The 20,522-nt window shown below is 39.1% G+C and overlaps 1 protein-coding gene across 5 annotated transcripts in view; it reads right to left on the bottom strand.

The window, feature by feature from the left end:
- The window catches only part of USP18 (ubiquitin specific peptidase 18), a 28,497-nt gene extending 9,613 nt beyond the window's left edge, over positions 1–18,884 (bottom strand). For 4 of the 5 annotated variants that reach the window (XM_081331810.1, XM_081331811.1, XM_081331812.1 and 1 more), the window contains exons 1-10: positions 18,647–18,884; positions 11,243–11,431; positions 9,909–10,005; positions 7,879–8,024; positions 7,170–7,249; positions 5,650–5,796; positions 4,512–4,607; positions 3,835–4,005; positions 1,884–2,015; positions 599–648 (exon numbers count right to left, since the gene is read on the bottom strand). In XM_081331810.1, the coding sequence (XP_081187936.1) occupies positions 599–648; positions 1,884–2,015; positions 3,835–4,005; positions 4,512–4,607; positions 5,650–5,796; positions 7,170–7,249; positions 7,879–8,024; positions 9,909–10,005; positions 11,243–11,431; positions 18,647–18,656 (1,118 nt within the window). In that variant the 5' untranslated portion in view covers positions 18,657–18,884. Of the gene's footprint in view, positions 1–598; positions 649–1,883; positions 2,016–3,834; positions 4,006–4,511; positions 4,608–5,649; positions 5,797–7,169; positions 7,250–7,878; positions 8,025–9,908; positions 10,006–11,242; positions 11,432–12,331; positions 12,519–18,646 lie in introns of all 5 variants that reach the window. The other variant, XM_081331813.1, reaches the window with a different exon arrangement.
- Between the last annotated feature and the right edge of the window lie 1,638 nt (positions 18,885–20,522).

Here is a 20,522-nt window from a genome sequence, read left to right as displayed (position 1 = left end):
AATTCAGTCAATTTAACTTGTTTCTAGCTGGCACAAGCAACTTGGTGTCCTCCGAATGTGTCATAATCAATAGGGGGGAAAAAACAATACAGATAGTCCTCAACTTACAACCATCCATTTAGTGGCCAAAGTTAAAATAATACTGAAAAAAGTGACTTATGACCGGTTTTTATACCTACAACCATTGCAGTTTCCCCATGGTCACATGATCAAAATTCAGAGTTTGGCAATTGGCTCATATTTATCCTGCTTGCAATGTCCCGGGGTCATGTGACTGCCTTTTCAGACCTTCTGACAAGCAGAGTCAGTGGGGAAACCGAATTCACTTAACAACTGTGTTCCTAACTTAACAATCGCAGTGATTCACTTAACAACTGTGGCAAGAAAGGTCGTAAAATGGAGCAAAACTCACTGAACACCTGTCTTAGCAATGGACATTTTGTGCTCAACTGTGGTCATAAGTCAAGGACTACCTGTATACTGTCCCGATCTAATTTTGTTCTCCATACAGCCAGCTGTATTCGGTGGTTTCCACCTTCTTCTGCCTCTGAACTACTATTTCAGATGGATTAGAATAAAACCTGGCTTTCTTTCTTACCAACAGAGATATTGTCTTCCATAAGTAGATTTGATATCATCCCAGGATACCTGCAGAATATAAAGCACAAGCGTCCACAGTCAAGGATATTTTTCAAAACACGTTTCACCTATTGAATGGAAAGTCATGGTTTATGTTAATTATTGTTTGTCAAACAACATAAAGCAAATTAGTCCATAGCATAGATCAGACCTGGTATTTTACAACCCCAGGACCACATCCAGCCCTTTTTACTATGAGCACCCTGGCCCACATTAAAAATGAAATTATTGCCTGCTCTCAAAATAAAGTATATATCTGCCCATACCTATAACACACACACACACGTATATATATGTATATGCATGTATGTATATGTACAGTGTGTTACGTATATATCTACAAACACACACACACACCACTGTCCATTTTGAATACATAGTAGAAAGAAGAAATTTGAGAGTTCACAAGTTTGATGCTATATGGAACAAAACTGTGACTAAATCTGGATGTTCTGCGTCGGATACCACAGAGCCTCCTCCCAGAAGGTAACAAAGAAAATAGGTTGTGAAGATGATGTTAGCATCCCAGACAATCCTGCAGACTTTGCTCAAGATCGCTTATAGAAGAAAGTGAACTACCAATGATCTTTTCTGCCATCCTTACCACTCTCTGCACTGCCTTCCTATCTGAAGCAGTGATGCTTCCAAACCAGACTGTTAATGCCATATGACAGGACGCTCTTGATCATCCCTCTGTAGAAAGTGGTAAGGACAGGGGAAGGAAGTTGTGTTTTTCTCATGCGACGCAGAACATGCAGGCGCTGCTGTGCAGTGTCTCGTTGCTGAGCGACCAAGGTAGTCTGTTCATCAGCTGCATACCCAGAAACGTGATGCTGCTAACCAGGTGAATCATTAATGCACAGAGGAGTGTGGCTGTGCCTGCCTTTTCCAAAATTAACAACGATCTCTTTCCTATGTTTAAAACGAGGCTGTTTTTGTTACACCAGCTCATCAAACCCTCTACTTCCTTGTGGTAAGCAGCCTCACTGTCATCTTAAATAAGGCCCACTACTGTTGTATCATTCGCATACTTCACAATGTGGTTGGTGGCAAACCTGGCACCAGAGTCATCAGTCAACAAGGTGAACAACAGCGGACTTAGGACACAACCCTGAGGAGAGTCTATGGTGAGTTATCCCATTCTGCCTGCAGGAGCCCCAGATTCAAGTCAAAATGTATCTAGCAACATTGGAAGTGATCGTTGATTCTGAAAGACTATCTCCAGGAGTGTCTGGCTTTCTCACCTGACAAACACTGGAATCGTTGAAACAATACCACTTATATTCAGTGAGACTCCAGATATAGGCACAATAATGCCCAAAGTCAGCTGGTCCCGAGTGGGCTATCACCGCGAAGAGATCATACATCCCATCACACTGGAAAGAAGTACAGAACAATATTTTGAGGAACAAAGCAGATGCAACACTTTCTTCTTTTAATAGGGAATGACTATTATTGTCACATCACTCCTGGACCTTCTACTGTCAAAGGACAATTGTCCACAACATGAGCTCTTTTGTTTCAACTATTTCCCCTAACAAGTACCATTTGTGCAGGCTTGCTTTCTATAGAGTAGTTAGGGCATTTTACCAACAAAGCAATTGTTTATTTTGGGGGAGAGAGCAGGGAAGAATCCTGATGCAGGAAGTAGATAAGATGATTGAGAGTTTTCAAGTAGCTGCTTGGCAGAGCAAGTTGGATGGGAAAAAAAGGCATTTCCTCCACCTGCATCTAACTATGCTACGAATATGCCCTATAGTGTCTCTGTGATGTTTCCTTCACCTCATCCTGATCTTTTCAGGCTTTAAAGTAGTGTTTCTCAAATAAACCATGGCTGTTTCAAGGTTAATAACATCTAATGCACTTGGTAAACTCTTCTATTATTGGCACAGTCAAAATGATTCACACAGGATTATAGAGCCTCATGTCTATTAGCCATTTGCTGATGGTGCTGGCATGCCCCTCTCCTTCAGTCTTGGGCTGGCTTCTTGGATACCATTTCCTTCTCCAAGGGGAAAGAACTGGCATAATAAGGCACCCTAAAACATTTTATAAAGCCACCTCATATTAAGTATCCTGAATAAATGGAAAACAGCTTTCATCCTCAGACTTGTATAATGATTTATACAAAGGCAAAACGTGAAAGGTGAAAATCAAACTACTTTTATAATTCTACAAATGTCTTAAGGAAGTGAGTTTAGTCTCTCAATCATTTCTGATTTGCTGACTAGATGTAGACATCAACCAAGAACCTCTTCATGATTGGGTAAAGCCAGTCAGCTTCTCCGTTTCACCTAAAACTCACCTTCATTTACCCTTTATATTCTACAAAACTATTAGATTAAAAAATAAGAAAAGAAACAATGTTTTTATCTGTCTATCTGTCTATCTATCTATCTATCTATCTATCTATCTATCTATCTATCTATCTATATCTATATATCTATATCTATCTATATCTATTCTGGTAAATCAATGCAGTTTACATACTAATATAAAATTTCCACAGTAAATAAAAATAATGAACAACCAGTAAGTAATACAGTATTTGGTAATAAATAAGAAATATGTAAGTAAAAATGGGGAATAGTCATTCCTCAAGATCCTCTGGAACAGCGGTCTTGAAAATTTTTCAGGCTATCATAGATCAGGCCAGTCTAGTTTCCAGAGAAAACAACTAGGCTGATTGTGTTATTTTATTTGAAATGTGATTCTCATTTTATCTTTTCCCAATATATCTCTTTCAGACAAAGAGAGAAAGATCTAATTCCCTGTAAACACAAGACTGCACAGTTACACACTGCTTTACACTGATACTGGACTTGTTAAGATCTGCATTTCAGGGTTTTTTTTTTGGGGGGGAATCCAAAGTACCTTCATATATATTTTTCTAGAACCGGGCTGAAGGAAAACATCCAGGATATAAGGACTAAGATGTCTCCAGCTGAACAGATTAGAGAATATCAGAAAGCTCTGTCTGAATGGACACCTTGATTAAACAATGGAAAATCCATGGAGAAATGGCTGTGTCTTCCTCCTGCTCTGAAATACCACTTTGGGGTTATTATATTATCCAAAGCTTTAAAGACCATGACTGGAGTTCAAGGATTGGCTTTACTTACCCCTCAGGTCGCAATTGCTCACCCTAAATTATAGTAGCCTTAATGCCAGAGGGAATGCATGTAAATATCCTACCTTCGTTTTAGCATCTGGATGAAACTGTTCCAGTGTCAAGATCTGGCTGAAATCTAGTTCTGGTGGGAAAGCCAAGCTATGTGTGACTTTCCTAGTTCTGTTGCCATCTTTGGAACGGAAGCGAGCGAGATGCAACGTCAACATACATGGCAAATGCATTATTTTCATCCTCTGCAAAATCAGCAAAAAATATTCTGTCTGAATAGACAGTCTTGATAGGCACTGGGAGATCCCTGGGGAAGGGCTGTATCCTCTTCCTAGTTTGAAACACATCAATTCTGGCCAACTGTACTTGAAAAAGTCTTTAAGGACCATAACTGGGGTTCAAGGACCAGTAAAAAAATAATCCATTAATAAAATAACTGCAAAGATGGGACTTCTCTACAATTAAATACAATTTAATTGTATGCAATTGTGATACAATTAAACTTCAATTTCCAAAATTATCAACCAGGACGGCCTAAAATCTGGGTCTAACATTAAGTAAAATATACTGGAAGCTTCTTCCAAGGTGTGTTTGACAAAAGCCATGGAACTGCTTTGTGATTTTTTTCCAGCCATAAAGAGATACAATACTAGTTATCTTAGGCAAACAAATAATTTAATCCTAAAATATAAAGGCAATGAAATTCCCAAAAGAATAATCTCTCCTATCATGCCACCTAAAACAGCATTACCCGCAGATGTGATGTTTTCTTGTCACACTTCGCACAGTAGCACATATTTTCTTTAGTTAATTGCTCTGGTCTGAAAAAACTGTGTAGTGAATTTTCCTAGGAAAAGAGAAATAATACATTGTAGAAAGCAAGAACAGATATCACTTCCCTCCAATATATCCCAAATTTAATTCTTTCCACTTAAATTGAGGCCATAAAGCTACCAATTCCCAACCTGCAATTCTCCAAATATATTTGGCTATAGGTTGCATCATTCCAACTACCAGTTGTAATGTTAAGAGTAATACCTCTGAAAATGCACTTTTACCACCTATTTAAAATAATCAAAGAGCATGCAGGTAAACTCTAAGAGAAAGGGTCTTTTCTGCTGTGGGCCCTGCCCTTTGGATTATCTTGTTGTCAGAGGTGATATCCATCTCCATACTCTTGGTCTTTTGGAAGAACTTCAAAACCTGGCTCTGCTAGTTGGCTTGGGCCCCTGATGGAGATGCTTTACACTGGAGGTGGTTGGTGGAGTTACAAAAAAGATCTCACCTCCTTATCACTCGTGTAACTGATTTTTAGTTGTATCTAATTTCTGTTAACTTTAATGTTTTTGTTTTTATGCTTTTTATTGTATTGTAAGCTGCCCAGTCACCTTGAATAGTGAACTAGGCAGCAGAGAAATTTGATAAATAAATCAACTGTATCAACTCTCCCTTTCATCTGATGTTTATTTATTTATTACGTTTATATGCCACCCATCTCACTTTGCAAAGAGACTCTGGGCAGATTATAACTAAAATCATGACCTGTAAAACTAACCAAGCAAATAAATAATCACAAGATGCTCGTTTTCTAGAATTTACATGAATGCAGCCCTATTTGATCATAGATTTTTAAAAGAGATGTGCCCATCAGCTCAAGAGGTTCCTGTCTTCAGTTCAAGAAGTTCCTGCTTTCACCTTACAGCAGGCATGTCAAACTGCCGACCCGCGGGCCAAATGCATCATACTGAAACTGCGCCCACCCCATTGCCGGCAATGGGGGAAAAGTCGTGATACGTCGCACATCACGCGACGTCGCAAGTTTGACATGCCTGCCTTAGAGTATCTTGGTTGCATCTTCCCGTCTTTCAAAAATGCCCAAATGAACTTACCAAAGTAGTAATCAGATGAGAATCAAAATCAAACATTGGAAGATGAAGCATTAGCTGATTACTGTCTATCTTTATTTCATGGAAACATTTCTGGCACACCAAGAGCTCTTGTAAACGGATGGTATACAGATGAGTCAATCTTTCAACCTTCAACAGATGGAAAGTGAGAAGGAAAAAAGGAAACAATATTATTATTATTATTATTATTATTATTATTATTATTATTATTATTATTATTATTATTATTATTATTATTATTATTATTATTATTTTATTAAACTTTTATTCATAAAACATGAAACTCAGTCAACTGAACACTCAAACTGACCGGCACTAATGGTTGACACGGGTTGCTGCCAGCATCCTAGGTATCAACCAGGTATCTCCTTAAAATGTAAGATGTTCCGAGTAGCGCAGTTTTTTGTAGCTTTGCTGGAGTTATTGCAGGAAGCTGCAATTTCTTGATGTATTTTGTAAAGTTTTTGGACATAGTTCCCAGTGCCCTGATGACAATGGGTATTACTGTATTATCATTATATTGCTTTCCCAGAAATGTGATTTTGTACCGGTCTTTCCTAATTTGATAACAATCACATGCTGGAACTGCAAATCCAAGAACCTCTTTCTGTCATGCATGTGGAAGGCTCAGGTCTATTTAGAGGGCAAGAGCTTAGAGCAGGCTACATATTTATTTATTAGATTTATATACCGCCCTTCTCCTGAAGGACTCAGGGCGGTGTACAGGGCAATTAAAATACAGCATACAAAAGTTAAAATAGATTAAATAAATTAGCCCCAAACTAATAAATTAAATTAAAATTTTAGACCCCATTCCCTCAGTCCAGGCCAGCAAGCTCAAATAACCAGGTTTTCAGGTCACGGCGAAAAGAGCGAAGGTCAGGAGCCATCCGGAGCTCCATAGACAGCTGATTCCAGAGGGCAGGCACGCCCACAGAGAATGCTCTCCCCCTGGGGGCCACCAGCCGGCACTCCCTGACCAATGGCACCCTGAGGAGGCCCTCCCTGTGGGAGCACACAGGACGATGGGAAATTGACGCTGGCAGCAGGTGCTCCCGTAAATAATCCGGACCCATGCCATTTAGGGCTTTATAGGTCATCACCAGCACCTTGAATCGCACCTGGAAGACAACTGGAAGCCAATGCAGCTCACGGAGAAGAGGCGTTACATGGGAGTATCGGGAGACCCCCATCACAACTCGCGCGGCTGCATTCTGCACCAGCTGAAGCCTCCGAGTGGTCCTCAAGGGCAGCCCCACATTTCCCATAATACTGTTTTCCATTCAAGCTATTTAAAACTCAGAGCCAAACTACGTTACACTAATAATAACACTGGATGCTCAGACAGCCACCACAGCAAATAGGAATGGAGAGTAGTCAAAGTGTGAAGTCCAGCAATTGGGCTTTTCTTAAAGGGGATTACAATCAATTAACTCGTCATGCTTCTATAAAACCACAGTGATAAAAGTATTTTTTTCTTCTTTATAAAAGTAGGATTTTACCAGGTCTGTGTTTGTGATTTGGCCTTTAAGCAGGCTCCAAATTTTGTAATAGACTTCTGAAGCATCGTGGAGACCAAACACTAGAAGAGACAATAAGCCACAATTTAGCATAGGGGATTTTACATTAGTTTTCCAAATTCTGATACTCTCATCTACTTCCCTGACTATATTCTTCCATTTTCCAAATCCCTAGATATTTTTAACCCATTCTGGACTCCTAATAAGCTCAATAAGTCCATTTACAGAGTTTTGCCTTTCCCAGCTAACACGATTTGCTTTCCAAACCCTAAAGCCGTGGTGGCGAACCTGTGGCACGCAGAGCCCTCTCTGTGGACATGCGTGCCATCACCTGGGTTTTATAAAACCTTTTCGCTTAGGCCTCCGCCACCATGTGCAAAAAAAAATTAAAAAGGTTCAATCAATCAATCAATCAATCAATTTCAACTTCTCGTGGGGAAAAAAAAGATCTCGCAAAGTTGGAATTGATTGGTTGAACTTTTTAGTCCGACCCAGTCTGCCGTGACCACCGCAGCCACGCCCACCCAATTGGCCACACCCACCCAATTGGCCACATCCACCTGGCACCTGACGATACATAAGTGGGTTTTGGTTTGCAGTCTGGGCCTTCAAGTCTCTAAAAGGTTTGCCATGACTGCCCTAAAGGTTATGCCATCCAAATGGTACCCAAGAGGCTCCAGATCTTGCTTACATCTCACGCCGTGACGAGAAAGGCAGCAGATAAGATCGAAAGGGCGCACAGCCTTCCCCTTGGCCCGCTGCATACTTTCTAACAGCAGAAGCATTTGGTAAGGGACACTGGCCTTCTGTTCTGCTGCTCCAAATGGTACTTTAATCCTGCAGTGAAAAGAATTAAAATATGATTGTCTGTCACAGTTAGGAAAAACTGAGCTCATTCTTGAAGGCCAGGTCCTTAAAAAGAAATAAAAAAGAAGAGGGAGGAGGCCAAGGATTTAAATGTGGCTTTAAAACTTCAATGTAGAAATTTAAAACTTTACTATTTTTATAAAAATAGAATATTATTTGTGTAAATAATACATGTTTTATTAAATAATAATGCATTGTGTTGCACACCTGGTTTAAAGGAGTCACACCAGCTTCATGGTTCCAGTTAATCATAATAGTAGCCACAAGTGAAATAGGAAACGTTGAAATTATTCTATGGTTTTGCAAACAATCCTGTAAAGGAATGTTCATTTTTTTTCATTCTGCAAATGGAGAGGCTGGGTTAAAAGAGGTGGCTTGCCTAAACATTTACCCAGAGAAATTGGTAGAAGAAGAGATAAGAATAGGTATTTTCTATTTTCAGTTCTCAACTGTCTGCACACATTATTGCCTCCATGGTTCCTCGTAGCCATGTACTACACGTGCCTACATTATTTTCTGGGCAAAAATATAGAAGCAACTTACTACCACTAGTCCTTGACCATAATTATGACCATAATTGAGCATGGCAATTACAGTCCTATTTATGACAGGTCATAAAGCAGGTCAGCACATAACTGAACCCACTTTTACAATTTTTTTCACAGCAGTCGTTAAGCAAATACCATGGTTGTTAAGAGATTCCATTATACCAAAGAGTGTTTTTTGTCGGAAATTAGAAGTAAATGCAAGAAACTGGCAAAAAATGTTGAAAATTGCAATCATGTCACTGTGGGATGCTTGAAATGTGGTTCGGTCACTGTGCGCTTAGAATGCAGTCACGTGACCGTGGGGAGAGGTAACATTAGAACTTTGAAAGCAAATCATAAGTAGTTGGAGGGATGGTTGTAACTTCAACAGGTTGCTAGGCAACTAATGATAAGTTAACTACAAGTAGTCCTTGACTTAAAACCACAATTGAGCCCAAAATTTCAGTTAATAAATGAGACATCTGTTAAGTGAAATTTGCCCCATTTTATGACCTTTCTTGCTCAAGTAGTTAAGTGAATCACTGCAGTTGCTAAGTTTATGACACAATTGTTAAATCAATCTGGCTTCCCTGATGAAGGTTGCAAAAGCTAATCAATCACATGACACCAGGACACTGAAATCATCATAAATATGAACCAGTTGCCAAATGTCTGAATTTTGATCACATGACTCAGGGATGTTACAACAGTCATAAGTCATAAGAGCCTTGGTGGAGCAGTGGGCTAATGCCTCCTTAAGTAACACCAGCTGCCTGCAATTAGTGCAGGTTCGCATCCCACCAGGCTCAAGGTTGACTCAGCCTTCCATCCTTCCCAGGTAGGTAAAATGAGGACCCAGATTGTTGGGGGCAATTAAGCTGACTTTGTAATAATACCGCTTGGGGGGGGTGTGAAAGCCCTAATAAGCAGGCATATACATTGAATGAAGGCTACTGCTAAGCTTGTAAGCCGCCCTGAGTCTTCGGAGAAGGGCGGGATATAAATGGAATTAAAATAAATAATAATAAATAATAAATAAGTATGAAAAGCTGTCATAAGTCATTTTTTTCAGTGTTGTTGTAACTCTGAACCATCACTAAATGACTGGTTGTCCAGTATGTAGCTCTCCTTCCTGTCTCCCAAGGTCATTCCCACAAACCAATGCAATCCCAGTCTAAGCGAGGGGGAGTTTCCCATACAAACACTAACCAGCCCAATCTTGCTTAGCGTCTCCAAAATTACCCATGGTTTTCTAGGTACTGATGTTGGAAAAGGAACACTCTTTAGATTGAGGACAAATTAACTACTCTCTCTGAGCATGACTCACCTCCGAAGTATCGCAGTGAAGTATCTGTTCATTAAGAAGATTTGAAGCAATGAGTTGATGCAGCAGCTGAATCCAATGTTGTATAAGCCAACAGCACCTGAAAGACCCAAAACTAGAATGAGCAGCTGGGACAAAAAGGAAAGAGAAAGATATTGCAGATATCTAATGCTACCAGCTTTTTCAGAGAGCTCCAAATTTGGAGACTACAGGACATTTATAGCAATATAAGGCTTATGCTGGAAGGAGAAAAGTGTGCAGGACTTTCCCATTTAGAGGAAGGAGTACTGAATTCAAAATTCTTTTCATTTATTTTCTGGTAAATGTAATTCCTTCCACGACCTATACTGTTTTCAAGTCTTCTGCCACTGGAGTTTCAACCTTGGGAATACAACTTTTTCCAAGCGCCAGAAAGAGAAATATGAAATCAAGACTCTCTGTCCCCAGAGTAGGAGTTCCTGCGTATAAAATTATAAGGCTATAAAATCTGGTATCCTACTAAAACTCTATTATAATAAGAGTTTTGTTACGAAGGACTGAATGAAAAATTATGTATGGTCCTCCCTATCTAAGGAGTTGAAGTAATAAAAGGCAACCATAGAGGAAAATGATGACAGGCAATAGAAATTGGCCATGAAAACTTATGCCCTCGTTATTCCCTGCATCCAGACCACTGTAACACACTATACTTGGGGCTGTCCTTAAAGACTATTCCAAAATTGCAACTAGTTAACAGTAGCTGCACACTTATTTATTTATTTATTTATTTTTTATTTATTTATTTATTTATTTTATTTAATTTATTTATTTATTTTTGGGACTTATATGCCGCCCTATCTCCCGAAGGACTCAGGGCGGCTAACAACAATAAAAAAGGCTTCAATACTGGAAGCAGGTTACACCAGCTTTGTGCAGTCCAAATTGGTTTTCAGTTGGATTCCAGGTCCAATTAAAGGTGCTGGTTTGAGCTGTAAATAAAGCCCTTCGTGGTTTAGCATCCAGATACAGTCTGGATTGTCTTTTGCAGCCAGCTGCAGTTCAACCAATTGGACCTAGTTATGGAGTCTATCAAGCTGGCTGCCTCTTCATTGCTTTTTTTACGAGCTCCTGAAGACCGGATTTTTCCAGACAGCTGTTCTCTGATTTGACTCTCCTTGCCATCTTTTATTTTCTCCCTTTTCTAGTAGCATTGTTGTTTTATTTATTTTCCTATGGAGCTTCTTTTACATTGTATTTTGCTGTGCAACATGCCAGAAGGGTTCTTTTTGAAAGAAGCAGCATATACAAATAAAAGTCAGATAAATGAATAAAGCACAAATCAAAGACAACCAAAGTACCGTTTCTTGAGTCTGCCATTCCAATGATTTCTTCAAACAGCTTGTTAATCTTTTCCAAGTCCTTGTTGTTTTCTTTCTCACGGCTTTCTTTTTCTTCTTCTCCTTCTTCTGATGCCAAAATCTGATAACCATACAATTTGGGAGATCTTTTTCCCTTGGAATGTCCAGATTTCTGACCCATCAAGGTTGCTGTGTACAAAACACAATAAAATAGTTATAGTACCTGCAACTCTGACTTCTTCAATAGAGCAGGTGTAATGCAAATGAGGGCTTAGCAGCAAAGCCTGACCCACTTAGTAGTACCCAGCACCAGATATTTGATGGATTTTCAGTTACAAAACTACTGAACAATTTAAATGGGAAAAGGAGAGCCAGTCTTGGTCTAGTAGTTAAGGCACCAGGCTAGAAACTGGGAGACTGTGAGTTCTAATCCCACCTTACGCAATGAAAGCAGCTGGGTGACCTTGGGCAATCTCTCTCTCTCTCAGCCCAACCCACCTCACAGGGTTGTTTTTGTGGGGAAAATAGAAGGAGGAAAGTGTATTGTATATGTTTGTTGCCTTGTGTCAGAATCCATTTATAACATATTCATAAATGTATGTTTAAAACGTTGTTCCTGGATTCTGCCATCTCCCGAGGAGGGAACGAATGCGTATTGAGCCTATATTAGGCATTTCAAAGGAAAAGAGAAGCCTTTTGAACTGGGGGGACAAAAGGGAGGGTTAGGGTAGTTAGCATCTGGCTTTTGTCAAGGAAGAGAGCAATAAACATAAAAGGTCCTAAGTTCCTTTTTCCCACGAGAGGGATGATATGAGGTAAATGATGGGGGACTGACCAAATGGGGTTAAGGGGGGGTTGAACCGGGAACTCTTTATAAGGTTTTAGTTTGTAGAACAATATTAAGTCCTGTCTTGTATTCCTACAACCAAGCATGTCATAGTAAAGATTCCTTTTGGACTAGATTTGGCTCCAAGAGTTTTATATTCCTAAGACGTGGTTTGGGGTGGGTCCTGACACCTTGACTTTATAAAAAATTGTAAAGGTAGGGTATAAATAACATAAAATAAAAAATAAAATAATAATACCTACCAGTCTTCTACAACAGGGGTGGGGAACAATGGCCCTTTTATGACTTGTGTACTTCAACTCCCAGAATTCCTGAGCCAGCCATACTGACTCAGGAATTCTGGGAACTGAAGTCCACAAGTCATGAAGGAGGCAATCCTTCTCCATCTCTATTCTACAACTTTCCTCAGATGACTGAATGCTTTCTTTTCTGAAAAGAAGAGATTCCAACAACTTGATATTCCAATTCACAGGCAGCACCCAAGTCAACTTCACAACACAAATTAATTAATTAATATAAATTAAATATAATAAATTAATATACATCAATTTATTAATGGTCAAATTATGGAGAAATTAATGGAATTGTGTGGTGTGGTTATTAAAAGGTATCAGACTGGTCCTAAGGACAAAAAGGTCCTAGTCTACTGTCACCCATAGAAATTATTTGGGGAATTTTACCTCAGACCAGCCTACCTCCAAGGGTTGTTGTTTTTTAAAAAAATATTTTATTGGTCTTTTTACAATAACAATCTCCAGTGCCTTATGTACAGCATATTGTCTTGGTTTATATGTTTAAAAAAAATAATTAACAGTCAATAATGATTGATCTTGATAATTCCATAATTAGTATATTAATTAATATTATATTTCTTTGATCTTCTCTTCTCCCAATTGTATTCTCCTTTTTCAACCTTAAACAAATATAATTCTTAATATTTTCAATGTATAAATGATTAACTATAGACATTTTTTCATATTTGTACTTTATGATATAGAAGAAATCCCAAGAGAGAGAATGATTCAATATTTGGAAGGAAATAACCTTCTAAAAATTCCAGAAACTTATAAGACTATGTTAGAGGAAAAAATAACAATGATGGAAATAACGGAGCCATAAGAAAACAAAAAATGAAAAAACAGCAGGGCCAGATGGACTACCAGAGGAGTTATATAAAACCCTGCAAGATACAGTAAGTGAACTGTTGAAAGACGTTTGTAATGAACTTTTGCTGGAGGCTAAACTTCCAAACACATGGATAGAAGCAAATATCACTTTAATACCAAAAGAAGATGCAGATTTGACACAGATAAAGAATTACAGACCGATATTGTTACTGAATGTGGATTATAAAATCTTTACTTCAGTAAAGGCAGAGAGACTGATACTTAACTGAATTTATACATTCAGATCAGATTGGTTTTTTACCAAAGAGACAAATTAAAAACAATTTAAGAGTGATAATGGATGTATTAGAATACTATGAATTGCATCTAGGAAAACAAATGGCGCTAGTATTTCTGGATGCCCAAAAGGCATTTTATAATGTTTCATGGCAATTTATCATTCAACAATTACAAATAATGGACTTTGGACAGAATTTTATAAATATGATAAAAATGATACACAATAAACAAACAGCAAAAGTGATTGGGAATGGAGACTATACAGAGAACTTTGAGATAAGGAAAGGCACAAGGCAAGGATGGCCACTATCTCCACTGTTATTTATTTTCACTTTGTAAATTTTAAATAGAAATATTAGACAAAACATAGAAATTAAAGGATTAGAAATAAAAGGTAAAACATAAATTACAAGCATTTGCTGATGATTTGGTGTTTATTTTAGAAAAATCTTTGGAGATGATTCCTAAACTATTGGGAAAGATGGAACAGTATGGAGAAATGGTAGGACTGAAAATAGAGAAAAAACTAAAGTAATAGTTGAAAACCTTACAGATAAGCAAAAAAACCCCAAATATCGGAAAAGACAGAAATGCAGATAATTAAAAAGGTTAAATATCTGGGAATTTAGCTAATGGCAAGATGTTCAACGATAAAAGAAGATAACTACACAAAATTATTGACTCAAATAAAACTGGATTTGGAAAAATGGAAAAATTTGCAATTGTCAATATTAGGAAAAATTGCCACAGTGAAAATGAATTTACTACCGAAAATTTTATTTCTATTTCAAACAATACCTATAAAATTGGGGAATTTTTTTTTGAAGATTTGAATTTTTGAAATTTAAATTTAAATTTAAATTTTGAAATTTATTTGGCAAGGAAAGAAAACTAGAATTAAGCAGAAATTATTACAAGATGCCAAGGGAAATGGAGGATTTGGCCTACCGGAGTGGGTTCTATATTATCAAGCATCTGTATTAACATGGGTAAAAGAATGGGTAATTCTTAAAAACAAAAGGTTGTTATATCTGGAGGGGCATAATTTACAATTGGGGTAGCATGCTTTCTTATGGTATGGGAAAAATAAAGAGTTCATAAATATTTCCAAAATCATTATATAAGAAATGCATTGTTAACAACATGGGAAAAAATAAAAAGTAAAATATATTAAAAAAAATTCCAGGGTGGTTGTCAACAATGGAAACATTTGTACACCCAAATTTACTGGATGAAAAAATCTGGACATATAGAGATATTCTAAAGTCTGAAGGAAATTTAAAATCTAAACAAGAAATGGAAAATCAGGGTATCAACCTAACATGATGGACACATTTACAAATGCAAACTAGATGTGATAGATGTTATGTAGCGGGTTCTTTGGCGCAGGAAAGAAGACGAGACAGGTGAATTCAGGAAAGCTCATGGTTTATTGCTTGCAGAATCTGAACTGAGATTTGGGCTGTAACTAGCTGCAATTTACAGTTTAGCCCCTAGATGGTAGCCAATAGGTTTGAAGCAACCATTGCCAACTAGGGACAACCAATAGCAGCACTGGAGACTTGTAGTCTGGGTTGCTGGAGAGCCATTAGCTGCTCCAGCTATTGAGCCCAATACATAACAACAGATATGTTAAAATGTATGGAATTTATAAGGAACAAAGTGTGTTTGATAAGACATTGTTGACTTCGGATGAAAAATTGAGAAAATGTATAATTTTTATGAACTTTAAAAATGGAAAGTGAACACGTCAAATAAATGATAAGATGGGCAAAACTTTTTGGTTATAATATAGAATTAGAAAAATGGAAAAATTTATGGGAAAGAAACTATAAACTGACAATGTCAACTTCCTATAAAGAAAACTACTATAAAATGTTTTATAGATGGCACTTGCCACCAGCAAGATTAGCAAAGATGTTTAAAAATATGTCAGATAGATGTTGGAAATGTAAACATAAGTCAGGCACGTATTATCATGTTTGGTGGACATGTGATAAAGTAAAGAATTATTGGAAAAAAGATACATACTTGGCTAGAAAAGATGTTAGGAAAACATGTTGATTTTAAACCTGAACTTTTTTATTAGGTATAATGCCAGAAAAGACTAATCAACAAAGCTTATACTTGACTTTGCATGTCCCAACAGCGTCAAAAATTATATACTGTATTTAGGCAACACTGGAAAAATGAAGGAATACCATCAGATGAAGAAATAATTAAAAAAATACTAGAATATGCAGAGATGGACAGACTGACTATGAGACTGAAAGAAAAAGAAGAAATGGACTATTATCAAACTTGGGATTTATTTTACCATTGGCTGGAGGAAAGAAGAAAGGATTAGGAATTAAACATGTATTAGCATGTAAATTCGGACAGCACATTTGTTGAAAAATTACTATTGAATGTATGGAAAAAAATAATAACAACTTTAATGAAAAAATAATAATAAAACAATTGTTATCCTCAATTCAGGTTTGAGCTTGGTGCTGAAGTCAATGAAGAACACCAGACATGAGATGCAGGGTTTTCGAGTTTCGTTTCCTTTTATTGAAGCACTTCAGCAAAAAGGAGTCCCAGCCAGCAAAATGCCAGGACCCAGAACAAAGGATTAAGAAAGCTTAATACAATTTCACTAAAGCAGAAGGCGGGACAAGGTGAGATATACAAGAAATACCATCTAATAAACATTTTGGTAATGATCTAAAAATTTGTTCTATTGGTCTCTAGTTTTCCCTATTCCTAAGCCTTGGCTAACTAACTCCTGAGTCCTTAGGGAGAAGGGCGGTATACAAATCAAATAAATAAATAAATAAATAAAAACTTGAATGTTCCAGGAGTTATCTAATACACATTCTATTTGTCCCGGGGCCTATCATAATAAGTAAGAGGCATACATTTAAAAATTCAGATAAAATTCATACATATTCTGTGGGCTTTTTGAATATACAAAGCCATAAATGACCCACCACATTTTATCCCACCAGATCTGCTGATCAGAGCCTGCCTAATTAGATCCAGGTCAAGTATGCAACCTCACAAAAATTGGATTACTGTCACTTAAGCAATCTGCTTTCTTTAGAATTCCACAAAACAAAGACACTGGAAGATCTTTTTCCCAAGACAAAGGGCAGGAAGGGGGGAATATTTTAATTTAATTTAATTTAATTTAATTATTATATTTGTATACCGCCCTTCTCCCGAAGGACTCAGGGCGGTGAACAGGGCGCATATAAAAATACAGATTACAAAAATTAAAAAAAGAATTAAAGAGCCCGAGCTAAAACAATAGAATAATATAAAATCCACAATAAAACCCCAACACATATGCCTCTTACTAACTTTTTTCTGATTTAACTTGAGAACAAATATAAAACAGAGATGGAGACCTAGCCTGCTTTGCAAGCAATGTTTATTAAAATGTTCACCAGTCTGGGTGTATTGGGGTGATTCAATCTGTACACAAAATATATATATAGTCCTCGACTAAATAATCACAATTGGGACTAGAATTTCAATTCCTAATCAGGGCAATTGTTAAGTGAACTGTGCCCGATTTTATAACCTTCTGGGTGCTCAAACACAGGAGGATTTTAAGAAGAGATTGGACAAGCATTTATCTGAAATAGGGTTTCCTGCTTGAGCAGGGAGTTGGATTAGATACAGGGGTCTTCAAACTTGGCCCTTTTATGACTTGTGGACTTCAAATCCCAGAATTCCTCAGCCAGCATGCCTGGCTGAGGAATTCTGGGAGTTGAAGTCCACAAGTCATAAAAGGGCCAAGTTTGAAGACCCCTGGATTAGAAGAACTGCCTATATACTCTTTCTCGCCTTAGCCCCCCCCCCTGGTGTAGAGAGTGTCAAGAGCTATTCCAAACAGGTTTGGACATCACAACATTAGAGGCAAGCTGAAAGGGATGCCAACAAAGATGTTGCAATCATCCAGATGATCATGTTGGTACCATCACTACAAACACTCTGGGGCCGCTCTCCCAGCCCCTAGTTATTACCAGTCAGTTACTGAAAAGGACTTTTATATCCTTTGCTTGCAGATCACGCTCTGAAGGTATCTCCAAGAGCGCCTTCCTAACCATCCTGCCCAACAAGGTCTTGCTCCTTGTGGTGCTTGTGCCAAGCAGTGGACAATATTCTTTATATTCTCCACTACTCCGTTTATGAGATCAGACCCAACTTATTCACGGGGGTGGGGATGGGCGTGAATTCAAGGGCTCAGACCTCAAATAATTGAATGATCTTCTTGCAGATGTGTCTCCAGCTATTAGCCCTGAGGCTACTTTCCTTCTGCTGTCATTTAAACTTAGGGAAAAAAATCTTAATTTTTTTTTTAGTCGTAGCTTTAAGGGGGAAAAAAAATCTTAACTTTTCAGTCTCCGCTCTGGCATTACGTTCTTTTAACCTTATTCCTTTGAATGTTCTTTTTCCTACTTCATTTTATGTTTGCCTTATGTTCCTTACTCCGCCTTACTATTCTGCTGTTACTTTACTGGATTTTAGGCGATGCTAGATGTCACTACCTGTGGCTTACCAACAAACTTCCTTGTTGTTGTTGTTGTTGTTAGTTGCGAAGTCGTGTCCGACCCATCGCGACCCTATGGACAATGTTCCTCCAGGCCTTCCTGTCCTCTACCATCTTCTGGAGTCCATTTAAGCTCACACCTACTGCTTCAGTGACTCCATCCAGCCACCTCATTCTCTGTCGTCCCCTTCTTCTATTGCCCTCAATCTTTCCCAGCATTAGGCTCTTCTCCAGTGAATCCTTCCTTCTCATTAGGTGGCCAAAGTATTTGAGTTTTAGCTTCAGGATCTGGATCGCAATAAACCATTCGGGGGGCCCCGTCACAGTTCAAGTTCAGCCTCCTGAGCAGACTTAGTCCTCTTGGTTAGTTGAGGGGCTCCCCCGCGAGTAAGCCACATGGCGGTTTAAGCCAAACGTCACGCACCCCCAATCTCCCTCGACTTGCAAAACGTTGGGGAAAGGCTTGCAAAAAAAAAACAAACCCTGGGAAAATTCAGCAAGAGGGCTTTATTCCATAAACCAGGATGACACCCATAGGGCTGGGGTGATAAGCGTAGAAAACCAAAAGGGGGTGGGGGGGGGGAAAGAGGAGAGATTGGGGTGAGCCTTACCCTTGGGCATCGGGTCTCCAGGTAGCCTCGGCTCTCTCCTTCGCGAGCAGCAGTCAGCTGGCGTCTTCCCCGCGTCCTTTTCAACCACTCGCTGTCCCCGCCCCGCGCCTGAGTTTTGCTTTCCCGAGGCTGAAGCAGCCGAAGTCGAAAGCGAAACTTAACAGCGGTTGGAAAGCGCGATTTCCTCCTCCTTTTTTCTCGCGTCCCGGAGAAACGCCGATTCCGCTCGCCGGCTTGATGCCAGGTGATCTTTTGGAGGCTTTCTGGGCTGCGTTTGACGTGGCTAAAGCAGCGTTTGGAAGGTGGAGAAGGGAGATTTTTTTAAAAAAATTTTTTATTTCATTTATTACATTAAATGTCCCAAAACCTAGAAAAGCCTTTTTTGCTTTTCCAAAAGGCAACTGGACGTTCTTGGGGTTGTTGTTTTGGTTTTTTTCCCCTCCCACCTTGAAAACGTTTCGCTTCTCATCCAAGAAGCTTCTTTAAGTTCTGAGCTTCTGGGATGAGGTGCGAAACGTTTACAAGGAAAACAAAAAACCAAAAAAAAAGCCCAGTTGCCTTTTGGAAAAGCACTTTTGGGACAACCATGACCTGTCCTGGACGATTGACAATCTCCATATAGATATTATATTAAATGCCGCCCATCGGTTGGCAACCAAGTCAAAGCAAGGAGATAAAACATTAAAAGTATTACAATTATTTTCATACTTGTTAATAATAATATTTAAATTGACTTAACACCAGCCTAGATGGCAAGGAAGGGAAGCCTGCCTTCCCCTCTCTTCCCCCTTGCCGTCCAGTGTTTCTCAAAGTGTGGTCCGAGGACAATGGAGGTCTCCCCAAATTCTCTTGAGGGGTCCGGGAATTGTTTAAAAAAAGAAAGAAGAGAATCTTAAAATCGCGCGAGAAGCAACAGCAACAACGAACACATCCATGTGACTTTTAACGTGGTAAATATGGATCAATATAACCTAAATAAACAACAGCTCTTCTGGGGGCTTCCATAATCTTTAAAAGTGGGAAGGGGTCCTGAAAGAAAATAGTTGCAGAAACATCGACTTAAAAGAATCAAACTGGAAGGTAAGAGAGGAGTGAAACTAAGATGGGTGCATGGAATCATTCCATTCCATTCCTTTTCCACTCCCCACTTCCTACCCCCTTCCCCAGAGTGCTGAATTGCAGCCCTCCTGGTGAACGGAGCTTGGTCTGGAGCTCTGCAGCCTGTGGGGGGGGGCAGGGAGTAAGCAGCCCCTAATCTTAATGAATGCCAGATGTTTTGGGGGAGGCAAAGGCTGAATGCCACTTGACAGTCTTTAGGATCTTTGTCTGTTGTAAGAATTATTTCTGCGGCTACATCAATTTGTAAAGTCTAGGATTGTAGAGATAACCCAATGCAACAGACTTATTTTTAAGAAATGTTTATAATTTGTATCCCACCTTCATTATTTTTACAAATAACTCAAGGAGGTGAATATCTCTGACATGCTTATTTTCCCCATAACGACAACTGGTGAGATGGCTTGGGCTGAGTTGCCCAGTTGGCCTTCTTTGCTAGGGAGAGACTAGAACTCAAGGTCTCCCTGTTTCTAGCCTGATGCCTTAACCACTAGACCAGGGGTGTCAAACTCAATTTCATTGAGGGCCGCATCAGCATTGCGGTTGCCCTCAGGGGGCCGGGTGGGTATGGCCAGGGTGGGCGTGGCCTACTGGGTGGGCGTGACTAGAGTGCGTATGGCCTACTGGGTGGGCGTGGCCAGCTCTACATCGTTTGCATCAAGGGTGCCTATGGGGGCCTGGGCAGGAGTGGGACAGATCTGGGGGTCTCTGGCAGAAGGAGGGTCTCTGGGCCAGGGCCAAGGCAGTGGGGGCCGTTCCC

The sequence above is a fragment of the Vipera berus genome (assembly GCF_964194415.1).
Source record: "Vipera berus genome assembly, chromosome: 6".
Lineage (NCBI taxonomy): Eukaryota > Metazoa > Chordata > Lepidosauria > Squamata > Viperidae > Vipera > Vipera berus.
Note: the sequence above shows the minus strand (reverse complement) of the source record. Positions and strands in the feature narration are given on the sequence as shown.